The sequence below is a fragment of the Marmota monax genome, unplaced genomic scaffold (assembly GCF_021218885.2).
Source record: "Marmota monax isolate L192 unplaced genomic scaffold, Marmota_monax_Labrador192_F-V1.1 WCK01_AAM20220418_F8-fsc00106, whole genome shotgun sequence".
Lineage (NCBI taxonomy): Eukaryota > Metazoa > Chordata > Mammalia > Rodentia > Sciuridae > Marmota > Marmota monax.
The window spans coordinates 2,888,306-2,910,372 of NW_026695218.1; the positions used below are offsets into that span (position 1 = coordinate 2,888,306).

The window sequence follows — 22,067 nt, forward strand, 5'->3', positions numbered from 1 at the left end:
TTGTTTTTTTCCCCACAATTCTTTAAACAAGCACATATTTCCCCACAAATTGAACATTAGTCTGCTTTTAATTAAAGAACAGGATTTGCAAATCCTGGGCCTGAACTTTGACGTTATTTGGAGAGTATCAGATATTCCAAATTCTGAAAAACTAAAGATTATGGATTAGGAGGTCCTGGTACAAATATTTTTCTAGTTCCATTTACTGCAAGAACTGATGGTTGCAGTTAGTGTCCCAGTCACTTAAAGGCTGACAAAATGTGAATCAAAGGGGAAAAACAAAGAATAACTTTAGCAGGGTCAATTTGCATAGTAGAACTAATCTAGAATAGGGTAGCACAAGACACATTCCATTGCCAATATCACTGTTTTACTACTGTCTACAATGTAATTCAGTCTTTTTCTTGATATCTTACACAAAACTTGTATTTTACCCCTTTATTACACTATAAACAAAGTTATCATCTTCAAGAATTTTTGATATACTCTAAAAGCTATTCTCATATCTCAATAGCCAACCTACATGCCCTTCAGTGGATGGATGGATAAAAAAAAATGTGGTATATATATACACAATGGAATTTTACTCAGCAATAAAAGAGAACAAAATCATGGCATTTGCAAGTAAATGAATGGCCTTGGAGAAGATAATGCTAAGTGAAGTTAGCCAATCCCCCAAAAAACAACCAAATGTTTTCTCTGATATAAGGAGGCTAACTTATAGTGGGGTAGGGAGGGAGAACATGGGAGGAATAGATGAATTCTAGATAGGGCAGAGGGGGTGGGAGGAAAAGGGAGGGGGCAGGGGATTAACAAGGGTGGTGGAATGTGATGGACATCATTATCCAAAGTACATGTATGAAGACACGAATTGGTGTCAACATACTTTATATACAACCAGAGATATGAAAAATTGTGTTGTTTATGTGTAATAAGAATTGTAATGCAATCTGCTGTCATTTATTTTTTAAATAAATTGAAATATGAAAAAAAGAAAATTTACACATGGATAGAAAAAATATCGTTCATACAATATTTGTTATAATTAGAAATTAGAAAAAAAAACAAAGTATATTTAACAGGCAAAGTCAAATATATCCTGATTAAGCTTTCTAGAAAAATCATCTCTCAGCATTTTATTTTGCCCCCATGTAAATGAAAATATAGACATAAATAGCTAGACTCTCTTCATCTTGTGGTTACTAGAGTTCTCTGTCCCTGGTCTCCTTACATTCTACATGGTGGTCATACTTTCCTGTTGGCCAGTTCAAAACTTTATTGTAATTTTAATGGCAGCATGCATTCTTTTTTATGAATATATTATTTTTGCTTAACTAATCAATCATCTACTATTGAATATTTGGGTGCAATTTGTTTCTATGTAAACTGCAGTACTTTGAACAAATTGTATGTGTATCATTTATATTGATTTATTTCCTTTCAGTAACCACAATAATATTGCCTCTTGTGGTGTGCATTTGCATTTTAATAGGTATTAAGCCTTAAGCCAAAGGCACACATTTCTAAAATAGAAATTCAGGTATCAGTTAATGGGAAAAGGATATATTTGAGGGACATATTATCCCTTTCTGTTCCTGGAGAAATCTTAGTAATTAGACAATTGCCTGTGACTGCCTACTCATGCATCTCAATCAAATTATGTGTGTTATTCCTATGATAAGCCTCTTTTAATTATTAATATTTTGGCAAATAATCTAAAACCAAGTTATTTCTAAAAATATTCATTTGCAATGATCCACAGAAATTCTAGATGCTTATGTAAAATTCATTTAAAGTTCTCATATCTGCTGAATTAGGTTAGCAATCATACTTAATAGTCTCTCTTCTGCATTCCATTGGTTCATTCTCTTGGATCATTTGAAAAAGTTGTTATCCCCCAGAGAATTATGTAATAAAGTAGTAAGAGTGGAGAACAAAATGCAGATGATGCATTATATTATTAGGGTTTTAATATTTATTAGAATTTTAAGAAAAGCATAGATTTTTTTAAGTTATCTATCTCGTAGTTTACAATTTCTTCAGTCTTCATTCTGAGGATTTCTAGAACTTTTAGAGAAATACCATAATAATACAGGATAGAAGTGCTTTTGTTTCACTGGTATTGCACATTACAGTAAAACACTTGCATAAGTAAAACGTGCATTATAAATGTGGATGAGTTTAAGGAAAGTGCACTAAAGATTCTGAGCTGAAATTGTACTCTTGTCCAACTTCTTAGTCTCTTAACCTTCACTCATGGTAAAATAGTGTACATGACAATTGCCTTGAAACTAAAAACTATAAACTTTTACAAAGTCCCATTCTAGACTGCTCAATAAAATGCACAGAACTGGAAAATGTATGCTATATTGTTGAAAGCTGAGAACTTTTTATTAGACTTTAATTTTTTTAAATTTAACTATCTTTACAGTCTATCAAATTGCATCTCCCCCGCCTGCAGTAAGAATGCTTCCTTATATGGTTAGTTTAAAAGTTTAAATAATTATAAACCAACGGCAATATTAAATAAAACTCAAATTTATCTGTCATTGAAAAAAATGATGATAAATCACCTGTGACGTGAAGAAAAAAAATTGAGGTCAAGATAACTTTGTAATTAATAAGTATTGTGTAATATTTAGAGAAGCAGTATTTTATTTAATATTTGCAGTCACTAGAAGGAACCATTTGGCATAAATCTTTCATAATTTATATTATTGGAGGGGGGAAAAAACGATCCTGTGCCTTTAATTTCCCTTTCTGAGCAAGGGAAGGCTGCACACCACTGACAAGCTCACTTGTTCCTGTCTTTAATGTGCAATCTGTTTTCTCCAGCGGAGGGCACTCAGTGTATCACAAACTCAAGCATTAGCACCAACAAGCTCTGAGCATCATCAGTCTCTGGAAAGCCTTCTGAATTAGACAAGGGCTGCCTCTCAGCACAGCTACAAAACACTTTAAACCTGACCAGCTAAATGGATAAACCTAGCCTGCATAGCTTTTAAACTGGGGTCTCATACAGCACAGGAGGCCTGCTTGCTTCAAGAACTGAAAATCCAGAGGATGAATTGCTTTATCTGGGAATGGCAAAAGCCAGCACAATAAGGAATGCCAGGTATTCTGAAGATTTTATTTTTTTCCTCTCTTTTCACAGAGAAGTTGGTTACCTCCGAGATGGGGCTGTAGCTCTTTTGCACAGATTGCCAATTACTGCTGATGGGTCTCTGGTGAATTACACAATGGTCCTCAGAGCCTAGAGGCCCTCCCCCCTTAGCCCCCCCCCCCCCAACGGCTTCCTCCTCCCTGCCCCTTCATCCCACCCCGTGCTGATTTTTTTTTTAATATATATGTATATACATATTTTTTTGCCTGTCTTCTCCGGGGAAGTTTGTATGGGGCTACTAGCTCACATGCGGGATCAGAATGGTGTGAATGACAGCCGCATGAAGGTGGTGGTGATTTCAGCACGAGAGACCAAATAAGAAGAAAGCTGAGAGAGGGGGGAAACGTTTTTGGATGACAAAGGATGGGTAAGTGAACTTTTGTTGTTTCCTTCTTAGCAAAGCTGATCCTCTTGCTTTCCTATCCTCAGTCCTGGCATTAGCTGATAAAAGACGTGGAAACAGGCAAAAAGCGGCAGGCTTGAGTTTGCCAGTTGACTCACTAGAGTTGCTATTATATTTTTAGATCATTTTCCTTTTTGCAGTGTTTTTTTGTTTAATCCATAAATGCATAACGCGGACTTAAACAGACTCTAGAGAAATATCTTTAAGACCGTCTCTGCCGCCTGCGTATCCACAGCTTGGGAATTGAGCAGGAGATAAATATTGTGTTTGCCTCTGTTCCTTGTTAATATTAGCCACGCTTGTATTTCTGGTTGCTGTCAGGAAGATTGTTAACACTTTACTGCGTGTGTGTGTGTGTGTGTGTGTGTAGGGGTGGGGTCCTGACTTTATCAAAGGTTGCACAAGGGCTTGTTTTATCTTTGAAGCTGTATCCTGAACACAGCTTCCAAATTTCCAGCAGTCATTTGCCAGTCTTATTTTTTCAAGTGTGACTGGCTTTATCCCCCCCCTCCCCTTTCTACTGTCTGGGAGAGCTGGAATGTATTTCAATGAGTCTGTAGCTGGCAAAAGGACAGAGCAAGATCGAGTTTTAAATTAAAAAAAAAAAAAAGAAAAAGAAACTTAACTGTTTGAGAAGAAGGAGGGTTTTTAGATTAGGGTTTGGCTGAATGCCTCTCGGTTAAAATATGAATATTAAAGAGAAAAAAACTGCAGCACATGGTAGTTTTTTTTTTTTTTCCACCATTAAGAAATAATAAATCTACTGTCGACCAAGGAAAGAAGTCCCTTAACATGCAATGACTTGGAAATGCAGCATAAGTGCCAATAGATTGCAACTTTGCAGGCTTTCTGAAGTTAATGGAGGCAGGGGAGAAAAATAAGTCAGTGAGAAATGTGAGCAGTTCCGGATAGTGGGGAGGGGGCTAGGAGTCTGCCGTTTCTTTCCTTGTTTATCCCTGAAATTTGCAAAAGCAACTCTGAAAAATAACAGCAAACTAATATACACAAGATTATTTTGCATTTTATGCAACTATTTAGTAAGAATTTGACAATCTTAACTTTGGAGTGTTGTCTGATAAGGGTGTTTATGTCTCCTAGCTCATGTGTCACTGGGGTTGGAATCACAGTATGCAACAATATATGCTTATTAACAAATCCAGACTACCTCATGTTGTTATCAGTCTTCACACTATGCACCATGGGCTGCCTATGCTAGTCCCAATGCCATTTTTCAGAGCTCCTATCTTTCCATCCCATTACGCAATAAGTGTACGAATTCAGGCAGGACAAACTTGGATTACCTTGACAGCTTCCTGAAGCTCCTTTGCTAAATCACAGGCTCTTTGCTCAACTAGGAAAGATGTGCAAGTACTGGCCTTACCAAGTCACACTTTTGCAGTAGTACATTTCCTTTTGATACTGTTGTTCAACACAGTTAACTAGCCAAATATTATTATTAATTATTATTAAAATCTCAGCTTCCAGTGAAAAGAAAGGCTCTGTGCTTTTCTGTTGAGATACATATACAGGAACTCCTGAAACTCGGAAAGCCTTTTCTTAGTTCTACAGCTCTGTGGTGATTTGAAGATCAAGGAAGAAAGAATGAAACCTAAACAGCAAATATGCAACACTGAAGAAAATGATGCTTTAGTTAAATGTGTTCCTAAATCAACTGCCCCATTACTGCACTAGACAAAATGCCCCTGATGTGAGTAAGCTGGTGGTGATGTATTTTAATAGCTTCACAATGTACATCTGTCTTCTTTTTAATATTGTAGGTTTCCATTTAATTACGCAGCTGAAAGGCATGAGTGTGGTTCTGGTGCTACTTCCTACACTGCTGCTTGTTGTGCTTACGGGGGCTCAGAGAGCTTGCCCGAAGAACTGCAGATGTGATGGCAAAATTGTGTACTGTGAGTCTCATGCTTTCGCAGATATCCCTGAGAACATTTCTGGAGGGTCACAAGGCTTATCATTAAGGTTCAACAGCATACAGAAGCTCAAATCCAATCAGTTTGCCGGCCTTAACCAGCTTATATGGCTTTATCTGGACCATAATTACATTAGCTCAGTGGATGAAGATGCATTTCAAGGGATCCGTCGACTCAAAGAATTAATTTTAAGCTCCAACAAAATTACCTATCTGCACAATAAAACATTTCACCCAGTTCCCAATCTCCGCAATCTGGACCTCTCCTACAATAAACTTCAGACATTGCAATCTGAACAATTTAAAGGCCTTCGGAAACTCATCATTTTGCACTTGAGATCTAACTCACTCAAGACTGTGCCGATAAGAGTTTTTCAAGACTGTCGGAATCTTGACTTTCTGGATTTGGGGTACAATCGTCTTAGAAGCCTATCCCGAAATGCTTTTGCTGGCCTTTTGAAATTAAAGGAGCTCCACTTGGAGCACAACCAATTTTCCAAGATCAACTTTGCTCATTTTCCACGTCTCTTCAACCTCCGTTCCATTTACTTACAGTGGAACAGGATTCGCTCAATTAGCCAAGGCTTGACATGGACTTGGAGTTCCTTACACAACTTGGATTTATCAGGGAATGACATCCAAGGAATTGAGCCGGGCACATTTAAATGCCTCCCCAATTTGCAGAAATTGAATTTGGATTCCAACAAGCTTACCAACATCTCACAGGAAACTGTGAATGCGTGGATATCATTAATATCCATTACCTTGTCTGGAAATATGTGGGAATGCAGTCGGAGCATCTGTCCTCTATATTATTGGCTTAAGAATTTCAAAGGTAATAAGGAAAGCACTATGATATGTGCAGGACCTAAGCACATCCAGGGCGAAAAGGTTAGCGATGCTGTGGAAACATACAGCATCTGTTCTGAAGTCCAGGTGGTCAATACAGAGAGGTCACACCTGATGCCCCAAACTCCCCACAAGCCTCTGGTTATCCCGAAACCTACCATCTTCAAACCGGATGCCAGCCAACCCACCCTGGAAACACCAAGCCCTTCCCCAGGGTTCCAGATCCCTGGCACAGAGCAAGAGTATGAGCATGTTTCATTTCACAAAATTATCGCAGGGAGTGTGGCTCTGTTTCTCTCGGTGGCCATGATCCTCTTGGTGATCTATGTGTCTTGGAAACGCTATCCAGCCAGCATGAAACAACTCCAACAACACTCTCTCATGAAGAGGCGGCGGAAAAAGGCCAGAGAGTCTGAAAGACAAATGAATTCCCCTTTACAGGAGTATTATGTGGACTACAAGCCTACAAACTCTGAGACCATGGATATATCCGTCAATGGATCTGGGCCCTGCACATATACCATCTCTGGCTCCAGGGAATGTGAGGTATGAACCATGATCCTCCTAAAAGCATTTCTACTGCGGGGAAGGAGAGGTAAATGTTTGAAGCTCTAGAGGTGTCTCTAATCACTAGAAAGATTAATGACCCTTTTGCTTTGGGGTTTTGCTCAGTGTGAAAGGTTACTTAATTAAATTACAACCACCAGGAAATTGACTGCTTTTTTTTTTTTTTAATGGTTGAAACTTGAAGGAAGTTCATTCAAGGATGAGATTAAGTTGGAATAAAGCATTATGTTAAAACACCTGCTTTTTTTTTTTTTAAACAGTTTGTATACAGGGGTTGGACTTAAACACACACACACACATACACACACACACACAGATGAAACTCTTTTCATTCTGAAACTTATGTCTGGTTCTTGGTATTTGACTTTTGTCATGGAGTAAAGAAGGAGGGACCAGCTTAATTTAAAAACAAAGTAAGCTTACCAAAATTTCAGGAGGTAACAAAGAAGATTTAAACCAAAGAGCACTTTACCCAAGGGTTGATTTTTGTTGTAAATCTTCAGTTTTAATTAAAGCATGCAGCAGGGATCTCATAGCCCTGTCACTTGCCATTTAGTTATGATACCAGCATAGAGAATGTCAGAGGCCTACTGTGTAATTGTATCAAGCTATTAAGGATCCTTCCTTCCTTCTTTCCTTCCTTCCTTCCTTCCTCCCTTCCTTCCTTCCATCCCTTTTTATTATTATTTTTTAAATTACTGGGGACATAGATCACTTTTTGAAGTTGTTTTTTTTTGTTGTTGTTGTTGTTAAAGTGCTGACTATTTGTGTGAAATGAGAATGAAACTTCAATTCCAGTTTTGGCTCTGTCCTGGTAACTGATATCAGGAACAATGTTGTGGATGATTTAGCAATAACATAATGACAGGCATAACAGGAACTGTTTGTCAGTTTTGCTGTCATCCCCCCCCCCAAAAAAAAAAAAAAAATGACATGTGGTCTTGTTAATCTTACCCAAAATTAAGTGATGCAAATATTTACAAATAAAAGGAATAAGGCTTGTTTTGGGTATCTATCCCTATGTGTAGAAGCCTTGAACAAAGGTATGCTTTTCATGATATGCTATTTTTGTATACAGGAGAATAAATTCAGACCCAGTTTCGATTATTTAACTTTGAAAATCATTTATAGGACTGTGTTAATGAGTATAAAAGTAGTCACAAGCTTTTTACTTGTCAATAAATGACACTGGATGTAACTGTTCTTTTCTTGGTAAAACTGATTATAATGTGCAAAGACTCTGACTTCCCAGGCCTTGTTGCTGGAATAAACTAGTGAAGACAGGTTGTGCTCTGGCAATATGCTCTTTTAGTATCTGATTTTAGATGATTTCTTTTTCAAAAGAGTTTTACTAAGTATTTAAAGACTTTGCCCTTTCTTAGTTATAACAGTTGGAAAACATGATTTTCTCTTTGATAATATATATCAATTTTTCCATGATCTTAAATACAAATGCTATTGAAAATGTTTTCAGAGAGAGCACTGAATTTGAAACAATATCCAACTCAGTACAAAAATTTGGACTATTGAACTGTTCTCCACAGAATCTATTTTCTCTTTTTTTGTGTGTATCATTGAAAAGAAGAAACGGAATCTCAGATAATAAATCCCTGAAAAAAATCTGTATAAGCAATTGCCCTTAAAAATAAAGAGAATAAAATATTTCTATAAAAGTCTAACAAGGCTTGATGTTTTTCTTGCAGGCCCACATTGATATAATGCAATGTGAATCTAAGTAACACAAAGTTGTACTCTTTTATTCTGGGTTCTCCTTGTATTTTGTGTTCCTCTTAGAGGATAGTAACAGAAAAAAGAAAAGGAAAATCCAGGTCTATTCATTCGTTTACTCTTGACTTCTGGAATAGAATGGTAATCTTTATCTAGTGAAATCACCAGAAGGAAAAAAGATTCTTAAAAAAATTAGGACCTAAAACAGGTGTCCTAAAAGTGTTCCAGCATTTAAATTACACAGGATATTCCTTTAAAATTCTAGGCATTACCATGATAGGAAAAGAAAAAAGAAAAACTCTGGTACTACTGTGTATTGCATAGCTGGAGTATGAGGTTGTGAAATTGCTCCAGCATTGTTGAGAATGAAGTGGTTATTAAGGCATTAAAGAAGTAATAATTCTATTAACTATTGTAATGATGCCATTGAGTCAAAAAGTTTGGTCTGTGCCAGATCAAACTCTCCATGAAGTAAAAAGTGGAAAATGGTAGGCTATATGTTTAACCCTATTGCATTCACTAGGGAAGGTACAGGAGTGCCATCAAACTATATGTAGATGAATATTAACTTGTTTTGAAACACATATATATTAAAGCAAGCAACACAGCCAATTATATCCCTTTTTGACAGGGTGTTCAGTTAGAAGTGGATAAAAAAAATAAGGAAAAGCAAATTCTAAGAAATGGTTATTACAAAATCCCCAGTTTATCCTGACTTCTTTGTCAACCCAACAAAAATTTATTCCTATTGAGAAACATCCCTGGAGAGAAAACTTTTCTACGAAATGGAGTCAAGAAAGAGGAATGGTTTTCCTAAGTTTAAAATTATTTTAGGAAGAGTAAATGTATGTTGAATTTGAACTCAGCATTGTTCATAAATTTCAAATACCAATAGCTTAGAAGCTGAAGAACAATTAATCTATTTGTAATACAATTTTATCAAGTAGTTTTTTTAATTTAAATGCCAAATTCTACCCAGTAAAGCCATAAATATTTTACTAGAAATTGTAGCAACAAGTGTTAATTTTCTAAGATTGTGCCTTTAAGAAAAAAATTGCATTAAATTGAAAATTTCACTTTCTACTTAATTTTATATTCAGTTATGATAGTGTAAATATAGTTAAAATATTCATTTATCTGTTTCTTTAAAAGTAGAGAGAGGTATCAAATTTCGTTATTCAAATGACATCTATAAGCAACTGCATACGTATAACATGCGATTTTCGAATTAATTAATTGTAATTATTTAAATCTTTGTAAGTTTTAATTATGAAAAGCCCACATGCATGTATCATACTAATAAATTGAGAAGAAATCTTATAATAATTTAGGCAGTAAAATTTCTCATATCTATAAAAGAGGAATAGAGTAAGATAGTTATGAATAATTAATATGATTAATGGAACGAGTACAAGAGACACATATATCTCAATCATCATACTTTGAGTGGATCAGTGTGCTTGGCTGAACTGAATCATTTAATTTGTCCTCAGTAAGTATTCAGAAAAGAAAACTGAAAGCTCAAAAGATACCCCTTTGCTTAAAAACTTAGGTGGGTTATTGAAATTGGAGAAAATTGAAATATTTACTTTTGGAAATAGATTATGAACTTATAATTATTATTATATTTATCTCATTAAAATGTTCATATATCATGAAGTTATGACAATCTGTACACCAAACTTTTCCTTAGACATTGTGAAGAATGAAATTTTGACTACTTGATTCTTCTAGGATTTGTTTTATCAACTGATTATAACAATACATTTATAAAATTAGCTAGTGTGAATAGAGGACAAAAGATGTTTCTAGGGTTTTTTTATGTTTAAAAAAAGTACAAATGGTGAAATGTTAAATGAAAGTAGACTCTAGACATTCAATAATTGAAATGTAATATTTTATTTTTCCATAATACAGCAGCACTACTATTTAAAAAATGGCAGTAGAGGTGATAATTTAGGTATATATTTTCCAAATATTTGACATTTTGATTTCATTCTTCAAAGTAAGTATGATAAAAGAACATATTTGTTGACAGGTTTGAACTTCAGGTACTTCTTTCACTACTGCAGTGGGTGGTAGAGGCCAATTTACACTTATGTTTATTGAAGGCATTAAAGCAAGTTTAAATTATTGATTTCATCGTACTATTGACTTTTTTGGACACTTTAGAAGTTGTCATTTTACAGTGTCCTTAATGGATTCCCAAGGACTCTAAGGCAAGTTCTCTGTTAAAAGAGGATTCTGAGTGAAGCAGATCCAGTATTGAATTTAACTAAGATTTTATCAATAACATGCTACAGAAAATGAACTTTATTTTTGTGGCTGAATACTGTATCACAATAGAATGTTACAATTGAAACTATATATATTCACATAGGATATATTTATATGTATGCAGATGTGTGATTTATATGTGAGTTTGTGTTTATATGCACATATGTAATTGGAGCAGGGGACACAAGAGGACAAAGAAATATTAATATTTTTTCATTAGAATTAATGTCCACTTTGAACCTTTTGAAAAATTAGTTTAAAAAAGAATATTGGGCTACAAAATAACATGACTTGTTAGTTAGGATTATACTTCTTAGGTTAAACATTTTATTATCTTAAATAGTACCTTTCATCTTCATAGTCCAAAGTTCTTTTTAAAATAATTTATGGTAGTAAATCTGTGTCATATTGTCATTGTTGGTGTGACTTTGGGTTAGTTACTTAATTTCTCTTTGACCCGTCACTCAAATGAGTGTATGTTGAAGACTAGCACTGTATTTCCCAACCCAAAGCAATCCTTAGATTAGTAAATCTTGTAAAATTTCTATAGTAATTTTCAGGACTAAAATAGCAACATGAGATATTGAGGGAAAATGAGCTATTATGTTAATTTGTTGATAAGAACAAAAAAAACTTCTTGAGTTATTAAAAATAGGTATGTTCAGGTGAACAGTTGTGTACTGTATCCATGCTTTGGGGAATATGTAACACACATACACAAATGCATGAGCACATGTGCATGTGCTCACAAATACTTCTCTCTTAAATTCTGCCAAGGAGCTAGTTGTTGGGAAAGCACTTAAAGCTATAACTGCTTTTTAAAAAATTGACTGTCAGAATTTGATCCAATTAAAATCTCTTTTTGAGTAGCATTTTCATTAAAATTTGCAAATGGTAATGGTGAAGAATGACAGCTGCCAAAAAGGTCTGACATGGCTAAATTAGGAAAGATTTTTATACTGACTGAAACTGGTTCAATTATTTTTTTCTAGAATTAGCTGGAATTTGCATCTTGTGGGCAAAGTTTGAATAATTGGGCACTGTCTAAAGACTCCAAACTGTGAAGTCTGACTACCATTTAAGGAATATATGGCTTTGAAAAACAACCTCATAATCTCCACATGATTATAGAACTTCAATTTGTGAGACTTTTCTACACTCAATACAATCTGATCATTCTTAGTTCTTCCCAAGAATTGCATTTACAGACAGTTTTAAACTTTAGAAGTTGCTCAGTCATATTATCATTGGAACTTGGTGACTCATCTGAGTTTTCATCAGAGTTTATCATGATTCACTAAATCAATGTGAAAGAGTGGCAACCTGTGTATCACAAGACACTGGAAGTTTTGAAAAATCAGTAGTCTTTTGATCAGTGAAAAGCATGAAGTACTGTTGAATATACTTTAAAAATTAAAATTGCTTTTTATAGTACCAGAAGAGCCGTCATTCATGGAGTCAGTTTAATAAAAATCTCAATATTCTTAAAAGGGAAAAGAAATTATGGGGCTATTTTTCTAATGCACTTCATAAGCCATTAAAATTTTAACTGTGAGTTGAGGAAAGTTGGGTAAAACACAATATTTGCTATAGTATCAAAACCACTGATTTTTAATGAATGTCTGCTGACTACTGCTAGACATGTACAAAGGCTATGTATTTAAACTCCTGCACCAGGGTTTAAATAATGCCAAAAGAAATTAATATCTTGATAAATACAAGATGAGTCCTTTCAAAAAATAAAGTATGTGACTTCATCAACTATATTGTAATATTTATAAATACAAGATTTGCAAGTGAAATGAAAGCAAAGCCTTATACACATTACAAAAAGGTAGAAAAAATGGGGAAAATTTAAAAATCTTCAGACATATCTTGTACAAAAATTATGAAGAAGCATGACATATCAAATCAAACAATAAAAAAATACATAACTAAGGTTGTGGTATTTAGAAATATTGTTTGCTCGTGAAAATGAATTATCCTAATATCTTAATGTTACAGGAATGATTCTGTTCAACACAAATATAAAAGTAACTAAAATATTATTGCATTTAATGAATGACATACAATTAAATACCCATATATCATATGTAATTATTTATAAGATGCTGAAATATATATTATATAAAAACACTAGAATAACACACATTTCACTTTTGAATAAACCTAGTTCTATACTAATTTTTCCAGTTCATAGGATTTGTGTCCAAAGCCAACATTCTGGGTAGATACAAAAAAGGGGAATTTAAAGTCATAAAAAAACCCTTCTTGTTGCCTCTGTCATTGCCTCAGTTCAGTCTTTTTCTGAAATTTGGGATCTCCTTACCACCATCTCTTGGAAGGTGGAATTTTCTGCTTTACCCCAGTTTTCCAATTTTTACTGAATTCTCAGACTTCAAAGATAGGGGCAAAGACTTATTCATTAAATCCAGCAAGAAAGATCATCTTATTCCTTGCCTTATATATTGAAAACACATTATTTTCCTAATAAAAATAAGTTACAGTACACATTTTAGTCAAGTTTTAAAATAAAATTGTAAGTTCAAAAGAGAAGTTTCAGCTTCAAAACCTCTAGCACACATGTATAATTTTCATTTTTATCTAATCTGTTAATTATTGGAATCTTCAAATCTCATGGAACTTAAAAATGGAAAAGATTTTTTTATATTGAATATTTATTTTAACTGCCTACTTGTTTCACAGCCTACAAACTAAGTTGAATATTGATAGGTTGAGAGAAGTTGTTCTTTCTTTAGGATCTAGGAAAAGAAAAACTATATTTCAAAATAGGAATACATAGAGTTATGAATTAATTCTATTCAGAAAATTTTATAGTAAAAGGAAAACCACATGGACACTAATTTTGGCATAACAAATGATACAGAGAAGGAGAAAAGGTTTTGTTCTGAAAAGGTTATAATACTTACTTCATCTGAACTCTATATTTTTACTTTAAAGGATTAACAATTGTTTAGCTACCTTCTTTTAAAAATAAATGTCATTATATAAAGCAATGAAATTGCACAGATAGTATTAAAACAAACAAGCAGAAATAGTCTTTGAGTATAAGTTCAATACTTTCTTTTTCAATTTTTCCCTCCTCCTTCAAGTCACACTTACTGACTCATTGGTTCTTTCTTCTACTCCTAGACATCTACATAATTGAGGTGTTGAGAATTACATAAAGGTGATTTTTTTTATTTATTGTAATAATTCAATAAATGTATGAAATACATTTATGTTCAAATGAATCCCTAACTATATCACTTGTTTATTACATCTTCATTTTGATCATGATGCATCTCACTATTGAAATATTTGATATTTATAAATTTATATTGACACCAATAATCATCAAGTATTTCTAAAAGACTAGAAAAAATGAAAAAAAAAACCAAATTAATTATATCTAAGTTTTTTTGGTTACCTTAGATGAAAAATTGATATTCTCTTCTGTGTTTATAGATCTGTAAAAGTAATAGCAGAGAGGTCAGCCTTGAAGCCCTTCAGGTTGATGGTCTAACCACAACATGGACTGATACTGCATTGGTCCAGTGGTTGGATCAAGGGTGAAAGAGAGGTCTCATATTTGAAACTGACTCACTTTACTTCTCTAATATTGGACAAGTAAATATATATATCTGACCTTTCTCTGATATAATTTTTCTATCTATTGAACTGGGATAATAACTTTTCAAGTAACTTGCTGAAATGATTAATGAGGTATTATTTGAAAAAACACTCTGAACTCCTTTCTAAAAGAGTCAGTGTAAATATAAATGATTATTAACTATATGCCCAACTATCTTCTAAAAAATGCAAAATTCAATGTGGCTGTATTATTTTCATTGTTATTACTAGTTATATAGATGCTTACAATCCTCCCTGATGTAGAAACAAGTATTGTGGTTACATTTTAACTGAGGTGAATAATAAACCTGAACTTTCAGTCCCTTGTCTGAGCTATAATTCAGTTTGGGTGTCGGACAGTAATATTTAATAATACCTCAAGATTTGTAAAATATTCCCTTGGTTGAACATTTTATTCACCTTTCTCAGAAAGCAGCATTATAATTCTTTTATCGGTACTAACTCTGGAGATGAAATGGGTTATAGAAACAACTTATAAGTTCTCAGTCTCATCAAATATTGCTCTTTCAGTTCATTTTCTTAACAAGTGAAGGAAGTCTTAATGCCTCAAGTGTTTATGGATCTCAAACAGTGATTTTCAACAATATATGGAACAACTCTTATGGATTAAAAAGTTAATAACTAACTTCAAGAACTGATAATTCTGTAGCATACACACACAGTCATTCATGGCTTAAAAACAGTGATGTGTTCTGAGAAATGCTTCTTAATGGAGATTTCTCATTTCATCATTGTGTGAGCATCATAGAATGCACTTAAATAAACTAAGATGGCTAAACTGTCACTGGGGAATGTAATCCAATGGACCACCATCATGTACTCAGTACTGTGTCAACTGAGATGTTGATATATAGCATACAGCTCTGTGTGTGTGTATACACACACACACACATATATATATATATATATTTAATGCTTTGATGTGTGTAATATTTATATTTGTTGAATATAAACTGAGTTCTTAATTGTTGCAGAAACACGTATTGCATCATTCTTATTTTTGTGTCCTTTTAAGGTGAAATACGTTTTTAAGTTTCCTCATGGACCATTTCCCATAATACCTTTGTGTGCTATTAAATAGAGAAGCAACAGTGGGAAAGATCCTTAGCAAATTCAAAATCTATACAAACAAAAAAAATAAAATAAGAATCTTCTCTTTGCTAGAAAAGACAAGGGGTATGCTTCGTGATTGGAAAAGCAGATTTATTCCAGTATGGGGAATTCTGCTCGTTGATATGTCTATTATAATTTGATTTTCTGGAATTGAGGAAATAACCACAGGATGGGTTCAGGGATCCACAGCTCACTATGAGATGTACCTGAGCTAAAACTCCAGTCATCACCTGACCTCCACAAGTTTTTACTCTGACCGGAGGATCACAATGATGTTTTGGATCATCAGATATTAGTGTTATTTCAATAATTGTCTAGAAAGCCACCAAATACAATCACTTCACATTACTCAATGCACAGTCAACTTGGAAAACTGCTTCAGATCCCTTTGGGGAGGGCTTGGAGAAATAGGAACACTATAATTTTGGAAAAGGTAGCAGATCTTTTTTTCAATGGGATCTGGCCTCGGTTTCATTCAATGTGTTGTATGTTTGTCAGTTGGCTAGTGTCTGGGAATAGCTTGTGGAGTTGTGATTCTCTCTTGGTGACTCAAGTTAGACTTTAGTTAATTCAACGTGGAATTCATGTGCTTATCCAGAGCAAGTATGAATTTAGTAGACTGCCCATGCACTTCTTTTCTAGGGACAATGTGATCATCTAGCCAGCATCTTCTGTCTCATGTGAACCAGGCTATTCTTATGGCTTTGACTTTGTTATCATCCTGGTAAGCATGCCTGTCTTGTCTATGGTGATGAAGAGCTCAGCCAGGACTGTAAAATCCTGGATCCTATTGTTTCCATTACATTTAAGGATCTCAAATTCAACTGTTCCCACTACAGTTTCTGAACTATACAGAGCAACCACAGAATTGATAACCCTAAACTTTCTTTACGCATTTTTTTTCTCCCTATATTGGGTCATGGCCTTTGGTACTCTAATCAGAACTTCCTTTCATTTTAATTTTTATTTAATTTTGAGAAACATTGCTTAAACCAGGCAGGGCAGTGCACACCTAGAATCCCAGTGACTTGGGAATTTGAGACTGGAAGATCCCAAGTTCAAGACCAGCCTCTTCAACCTGGCAAGACTCTGTGTCAAAGTAAAATTAAAATAGGACAGGACAGGACAGGAGATGAAGCTCAGTGGTAGAACACCCCTGGGTTCAATCCTCAGTACCAAAACAAACAAACAGTAGCAAAATACTGCCTAGATCCCAACTTTGTAACTTGTGACAGATTGAAAACTTTAGATATAAAATTTTAACCTTTTGCAAATTACAATTCCTTTTGCTCTCTGTCCACCCATGATGCTCTTTTTTCAAATGACTGGAAAGTAAGAGATGCTTCAGAATCAGTTTCCAACATGTTTTCCCTTCAATTTTGGTATTACATCTTTTTCTTTTTAATAAGTACACACAAGTGCACATATATGAGTCTCCAGCAAAAAATGAAGATGCACAAAGATCACTGGGAGAGAAAGTAATTTTCATTCTCTTTCTCATTGAATTTTTTCTGAAACTTTATTGAAAAAGTTTTTATTATATTTGGTATATAATAAATGGTGATTTATTATATACCAAAATATATCATTATATAATACAATGTTGTCAAACTCATTTCCACCCTACTCATAAAACAATTAGAAAGACACAGTTTATTCTGAAGTTTGAATGCATATAATTTTGTGGATTGACTTGATGTGTTTTATTTTCCACTGCTTTCTAATTATAAAATAAATTAATGCTTCCATACAAAATTTTGAAATGTTGAACACCTGAAATTATTTATAAATGAACAAAAACTGTTACCAAAAAACTGTAATATGCAAAGATACTATTTTAGATTTTCTCCTATCATATGTACAGGTATGTGAGTATGGAAATTATACAAAATTATTTGGTATTGGAAACTATGTAAGTTTGTAAACTGTTTCTTTAAAATTCACATTTTGTGATAAATAGGAGTACTTATTAAGTATTTTTTTAAATTTTATCCCTACAATGTGCCATGTTTTACTTAAGCATTTCTTTTTTTTGGTGGACAGTTATGATGCTCTGTTTCATTGTCATAAATATATCTTAAATGAATTCATGAATATACATTCTTAGAAGAAGAAAAACTTGGCCAAAGGTAATAAAAGTTAATCATATTGCCAAACTTTTTAAAAATGTGTACTTTTTTGTATTACCCCAAGTTTTAAAAGTTTCCATTTTTTATCATTTTATAACAAATTGACAGGTTATTTATTTATTTATTTGCAGTACTGAGAATTAAATCCAAGGTCTCATGCATGCTGGGCATGTATTCTACCACTGAGCTGTATTCCCAGCTGGACAGATTAGTTTTAGTGTTTATTTTTTTAATCTAATCTAGTAGAGTCTTTTTTGAAAAAATGATTTGTGTTATTGGATTTTTTATTTTGACGTATACCATATTAACAGTTCTTGAGATCCAAGATCCAAAATAATAAATTTAATTATAATTTTTAAAAATGCTTTTGTTTTTAAAAGAACTTCCCTGTCATGGGTATAGCAAACATACATTATGCTTTGATCATTTCCTCTACAATGATTTACTTTACATACTATACAAAAGAAAGAACTACCTTGTTTTTCGCACCTAATAATTATAATTTTTCAAGGATGTTTTATATGACAGTAATATAAAATTTTCATACATCCAAATCATATTTGTACTTTCAGTATTTCCCATGGGATTCACTTTCTATCATTTTGTCATTCATGTGTCCTTAAACAACATTAAAATTTTACAATATGTTTTAATTTTTATAATAGTTGTCCTTGATTCAACCAGCAAATTATACATGTTTTTAACTATATTGGTTTATCTTCTGTATTTTATTTGAGGTAAAATTTTGTATCTCTTTTTTCTCCCATGAACACACACATGTTATTTTAATTATGAATATATAAGCCTATGAATTCATTCTTAGATGATGGAAATCTTTATAATTATTATAAGGAATTCTTAAGAATAGTATAAAAATGGCTCTATTTGTATCATATGCTCTATTTGTATCATGACTCCAGAGTTGATATGCTTTATTTTAAAATTCTAAGATATAAAATATATACTTCTATAGGTATATGTAGTTATCAATATTTTGATTATATCTATTAAATTGATTAAAATTTTTAGAATACTATTACATAATTATGATGGTCTGGAGCAGCTATTTTTATTCTTAACATAATGAGACTGCCTATTGTATTTCTTCCATTTTATCTTTCTTTGTTTCTTTTTTTTTTTGGGGGGGGGGTTATTGGGGACTGAACCCAGGGACCCTTAATCCCTGCACCACATCCCCATACCTTTTTATATTTTATTTTGATACAGGGTCTCTGAGTTGCTTAGAACCTCACTTAATTGCTGAGGCTGGCTTTCAACTTGGGATCCTGCTGCCTCCAACTCCAGAGCCACTGAGATTACAGGCATGCCCCATGCACCCAACTCATTTTATCTTTCTATTTATTCATTTACTTATTCACAAAAAAAATATGTTTACCTATATCAGTAAAACTGGACTTAGTCCTATTTTCACAACAATGGAAAAAAATCACTTTGTTTAGCCATATCTAATTTACCACAATTATCATAAATAAAATCACATTATAAAATCCAGATTTAACCAGAATGGACACTAAATTTTATTAAAGGAAGTAAAATTTGTTGTTGTTGTTATTGATGAACCTTTATTTTATTTATTTATTTACATGTGGTGCTGAAAATTATTCAATTATTCAAACATGGTAGGCAAGTGCTCTACCGCTGAGCCTCCACCCCAGCCCTAAAGGAATTTTTGTCGTCATGTTTTTATTTTCTTGTGAGGCATACCTTTTTATCATACATCATAATTTTTACATTATAAATTGTATCTTTTTTATTTTATAATATCACATGTTTTTTGCATTTATAGAATAATATGGTCATTAGTTTGTTTCTTTTTTTTTTAGATTAGTTCTCACAGTTTACTATTTGTAATTTTTATTATTCAAGTAAGGGCACTCAACATTATATTCTCTTTATTAGTGAATAATTTATAGTTGTTTGTCTTTTTCTAGTTCTAATGGTTAAAATAGTGCGCAAATTGTTTTTTTTTTCCTTGAAATATGTAAAATATACACCAAAAGCTGCCTTTGTAAAGCCCCTTATTAGATATATTGAGAAAATATTATAAATTTTATGTCAAAGTTACTCTTAAATATCTTTTCTGGTTATGTGTTTGTTCATTCAATGGAGTATGGACCATGATGCTGAAAATTGTAAATGAGACTCATGAGCTCTTGCATCTGTACACACAACCCAAGTAAGATGTTTGGATCATTAAATGTATTTTTTTCCTTAAAATGTTAAATTCTTTCAATATATATTTTTCCTTTAGTCTTGCTTTTTGCATATCACTTTTGTTCATTTAATCTTGCTTACAATTGCTAATGATCTTAAGGTCTGTAGACTTTTTTTTTAAAGACCCTGAGGAGAATTTCCTTCAAATAACAGATAATATTATCTATGTTCTATACTACCCATGTCTGAATGACTCCTATCAATACTCTCTTTCTAGGTAAATTTACCTTACTAGTTACTTTTCTCTCTCTTATATAGCCAAATCATTTCTTTGACCTGGATCAGGGGTCAGCAAACTCTTTCTGAAAACACAAGGTAGTAAATATTTTAGATGTTATGGGCCATATAGTCTAGGGCACATCAACTTTGCGATTGTAGCATGAAAGAAGCCATGAAAAATGTAGAAGAAATGAATATAACTGTGTACAAATATAAAGGCTTATTTACAAAAACAGGCTGAATTTGGCACATGTGCTGGTTTGCTGACCCTAGTTTATATCACTTTCATAACTATTACCTTTCAAAAACGAAAAAAAAGATTTTTCCCACAACCTGAATTCCTATTCTACTCCATCACTATCTTTTCTCTCCCTTTCTTAGAAATAATTCCAGAAGATTGTACTCCAATCTGAATTTCCCCATCAATTGCTCAATTTCAATTTCTTTAACCCAGTTGCCACTGACCTCATTATCATTAAATTTGATAACTATTTTATGCTTGACTTTACTTTGATATTTCAATAATATTCAACACTGGATATGTTCTTCCTTCTTCATATGTTCTCCTCTTTGGGCCTCTAAATGTGAGAATTACTTTCCATTTCCTTTGTAAGCTCAAATTCCTCTAAGTATTACATTTTCCTTATTACTGCTTATTTGTTCTCTCTCCTTCTACTACTAAATCATCTCTCTACCCCTCTTTCTTAGTCTTTCTCATTTGCAAATATGGAAAAGATGATAATTTATTTACTAAAGATAAATAGGGTATTGATTGCATGTCTTCTCTATGGTCCCCACATATATGCCAATTCCTTATTTACATCTGAATTCAGATATTTTAGAGACCGCTTAAAGTCCCTTTCCATATACAAACTAGGATCTTTCTTTCCAAATGTGTTTTTCTTCCCAAGTCTCTTGTCTTTCAAGTGAAGCTGCCAATTTAGGTAATTCAGTTGTAGGAATTCATCTTTGACCCTTTCCTTGCTCTCCCACTCCTGAAGTAACCTGCCTTAGCATCCAGTTGATTTTTACCTCCTGAATATCTTCAACTCCACTCGTTGCTCACTACCTTTATTAGTGCCTCCTTTTTGTCCTATTTATTCTAACTCATGTTTTGTTTCATCAGATTTGCTTTCTGGACTGCAGACAAGGTACAGTCTTTCAAAACAAATGCTTAGTCTCTTCCTCTTCCTTTATTTATTTAAGCCCTTTAGTGGAGCCCTGTTCATTAGAATGAGTATCTAAACCATTAAATAACGAAAAAAAAAACAAACAAAACAGGATAATCTGGCTGTGCCTTCCCATACATTCACACCACTGTCTCCTTGCTCTCAATTCTGTATCCAAGGAGTCCTCTGCACTCTCTGCACTCGCTACCTATCTTGGTATAAAGCCCCACTCCACAAAGGTACTCACCTCTTCCCCATACTTTCCATTCATCACCTCCCAAGGAAGCAATTGCTAAAATCCTAGTGTGTTTAAACTTCCCTGTTTCCTTCTTGTTCATCACCATCTAATTATCCTGTGTCCTCACGTGTGCAAGTGAGATTATAACTTTTATAATTATCCTCACATGTGCAAGTGAGATTATAACTTTTTTTCACAATGATTTCTTTAATATCTGTCATTCTTACTTAAATCTTATATGCCCAAAGGAAGATGATTTAATGATGATGTTTATGTTGAACTTTAAAACAACAGTAACTCACTCCATATCTTATATATATAATAGGAATTTAATAAATATTTTATAATGAATAAGTAAATGCATTCCCAAATTTTATTTCTTCGTAATTTTTA

General features: G+C 33.3%; 1 protein-coding gene across 3 annotated transcripts; it reads left to right on the forward strand.

Moving 5' to 3' along the window:
- Positions 1-2,821: 2,821 nt before the first annotated feature.
- Lrrtm4 (leucine rich repeat transmembrane neuronal 4) lies at positions 2,822-18,583 on the forward strand. Of its 3 annotated transcripts, XM_058575143.1 has the most exons (3): positions 2,822-3,115; positions 3,388-3,530; positions 5,345-18,583. In XM_058575143.1, the coding sequence occupies exons 2-3, from the start codon at positions 3,527-3,529 to the stop codon at positions 6,895-6,897; spliced, it is 1,557 nt and encodes a 518-aa protein (XP_058431126.1). In that variant the 5' UTR covers positions 2,822-3,115; positions 3,388-3,526; the 3' UTR covers positions 6,898-18,583. The 3 variants fall into 3 exon arrangements, with proteins under 3 accessions (XP_058431126.1, XP_058431125.1, XP_058431123.1); XM_058575142.1 differs by having other exon boundaries at positions 2,822-3,530; XM_058575140.1 differs by lacking the exon at positions 3,388-3,530.
- Positions 18,584-22,067: the final 3,484 nt, after the last annotated feature.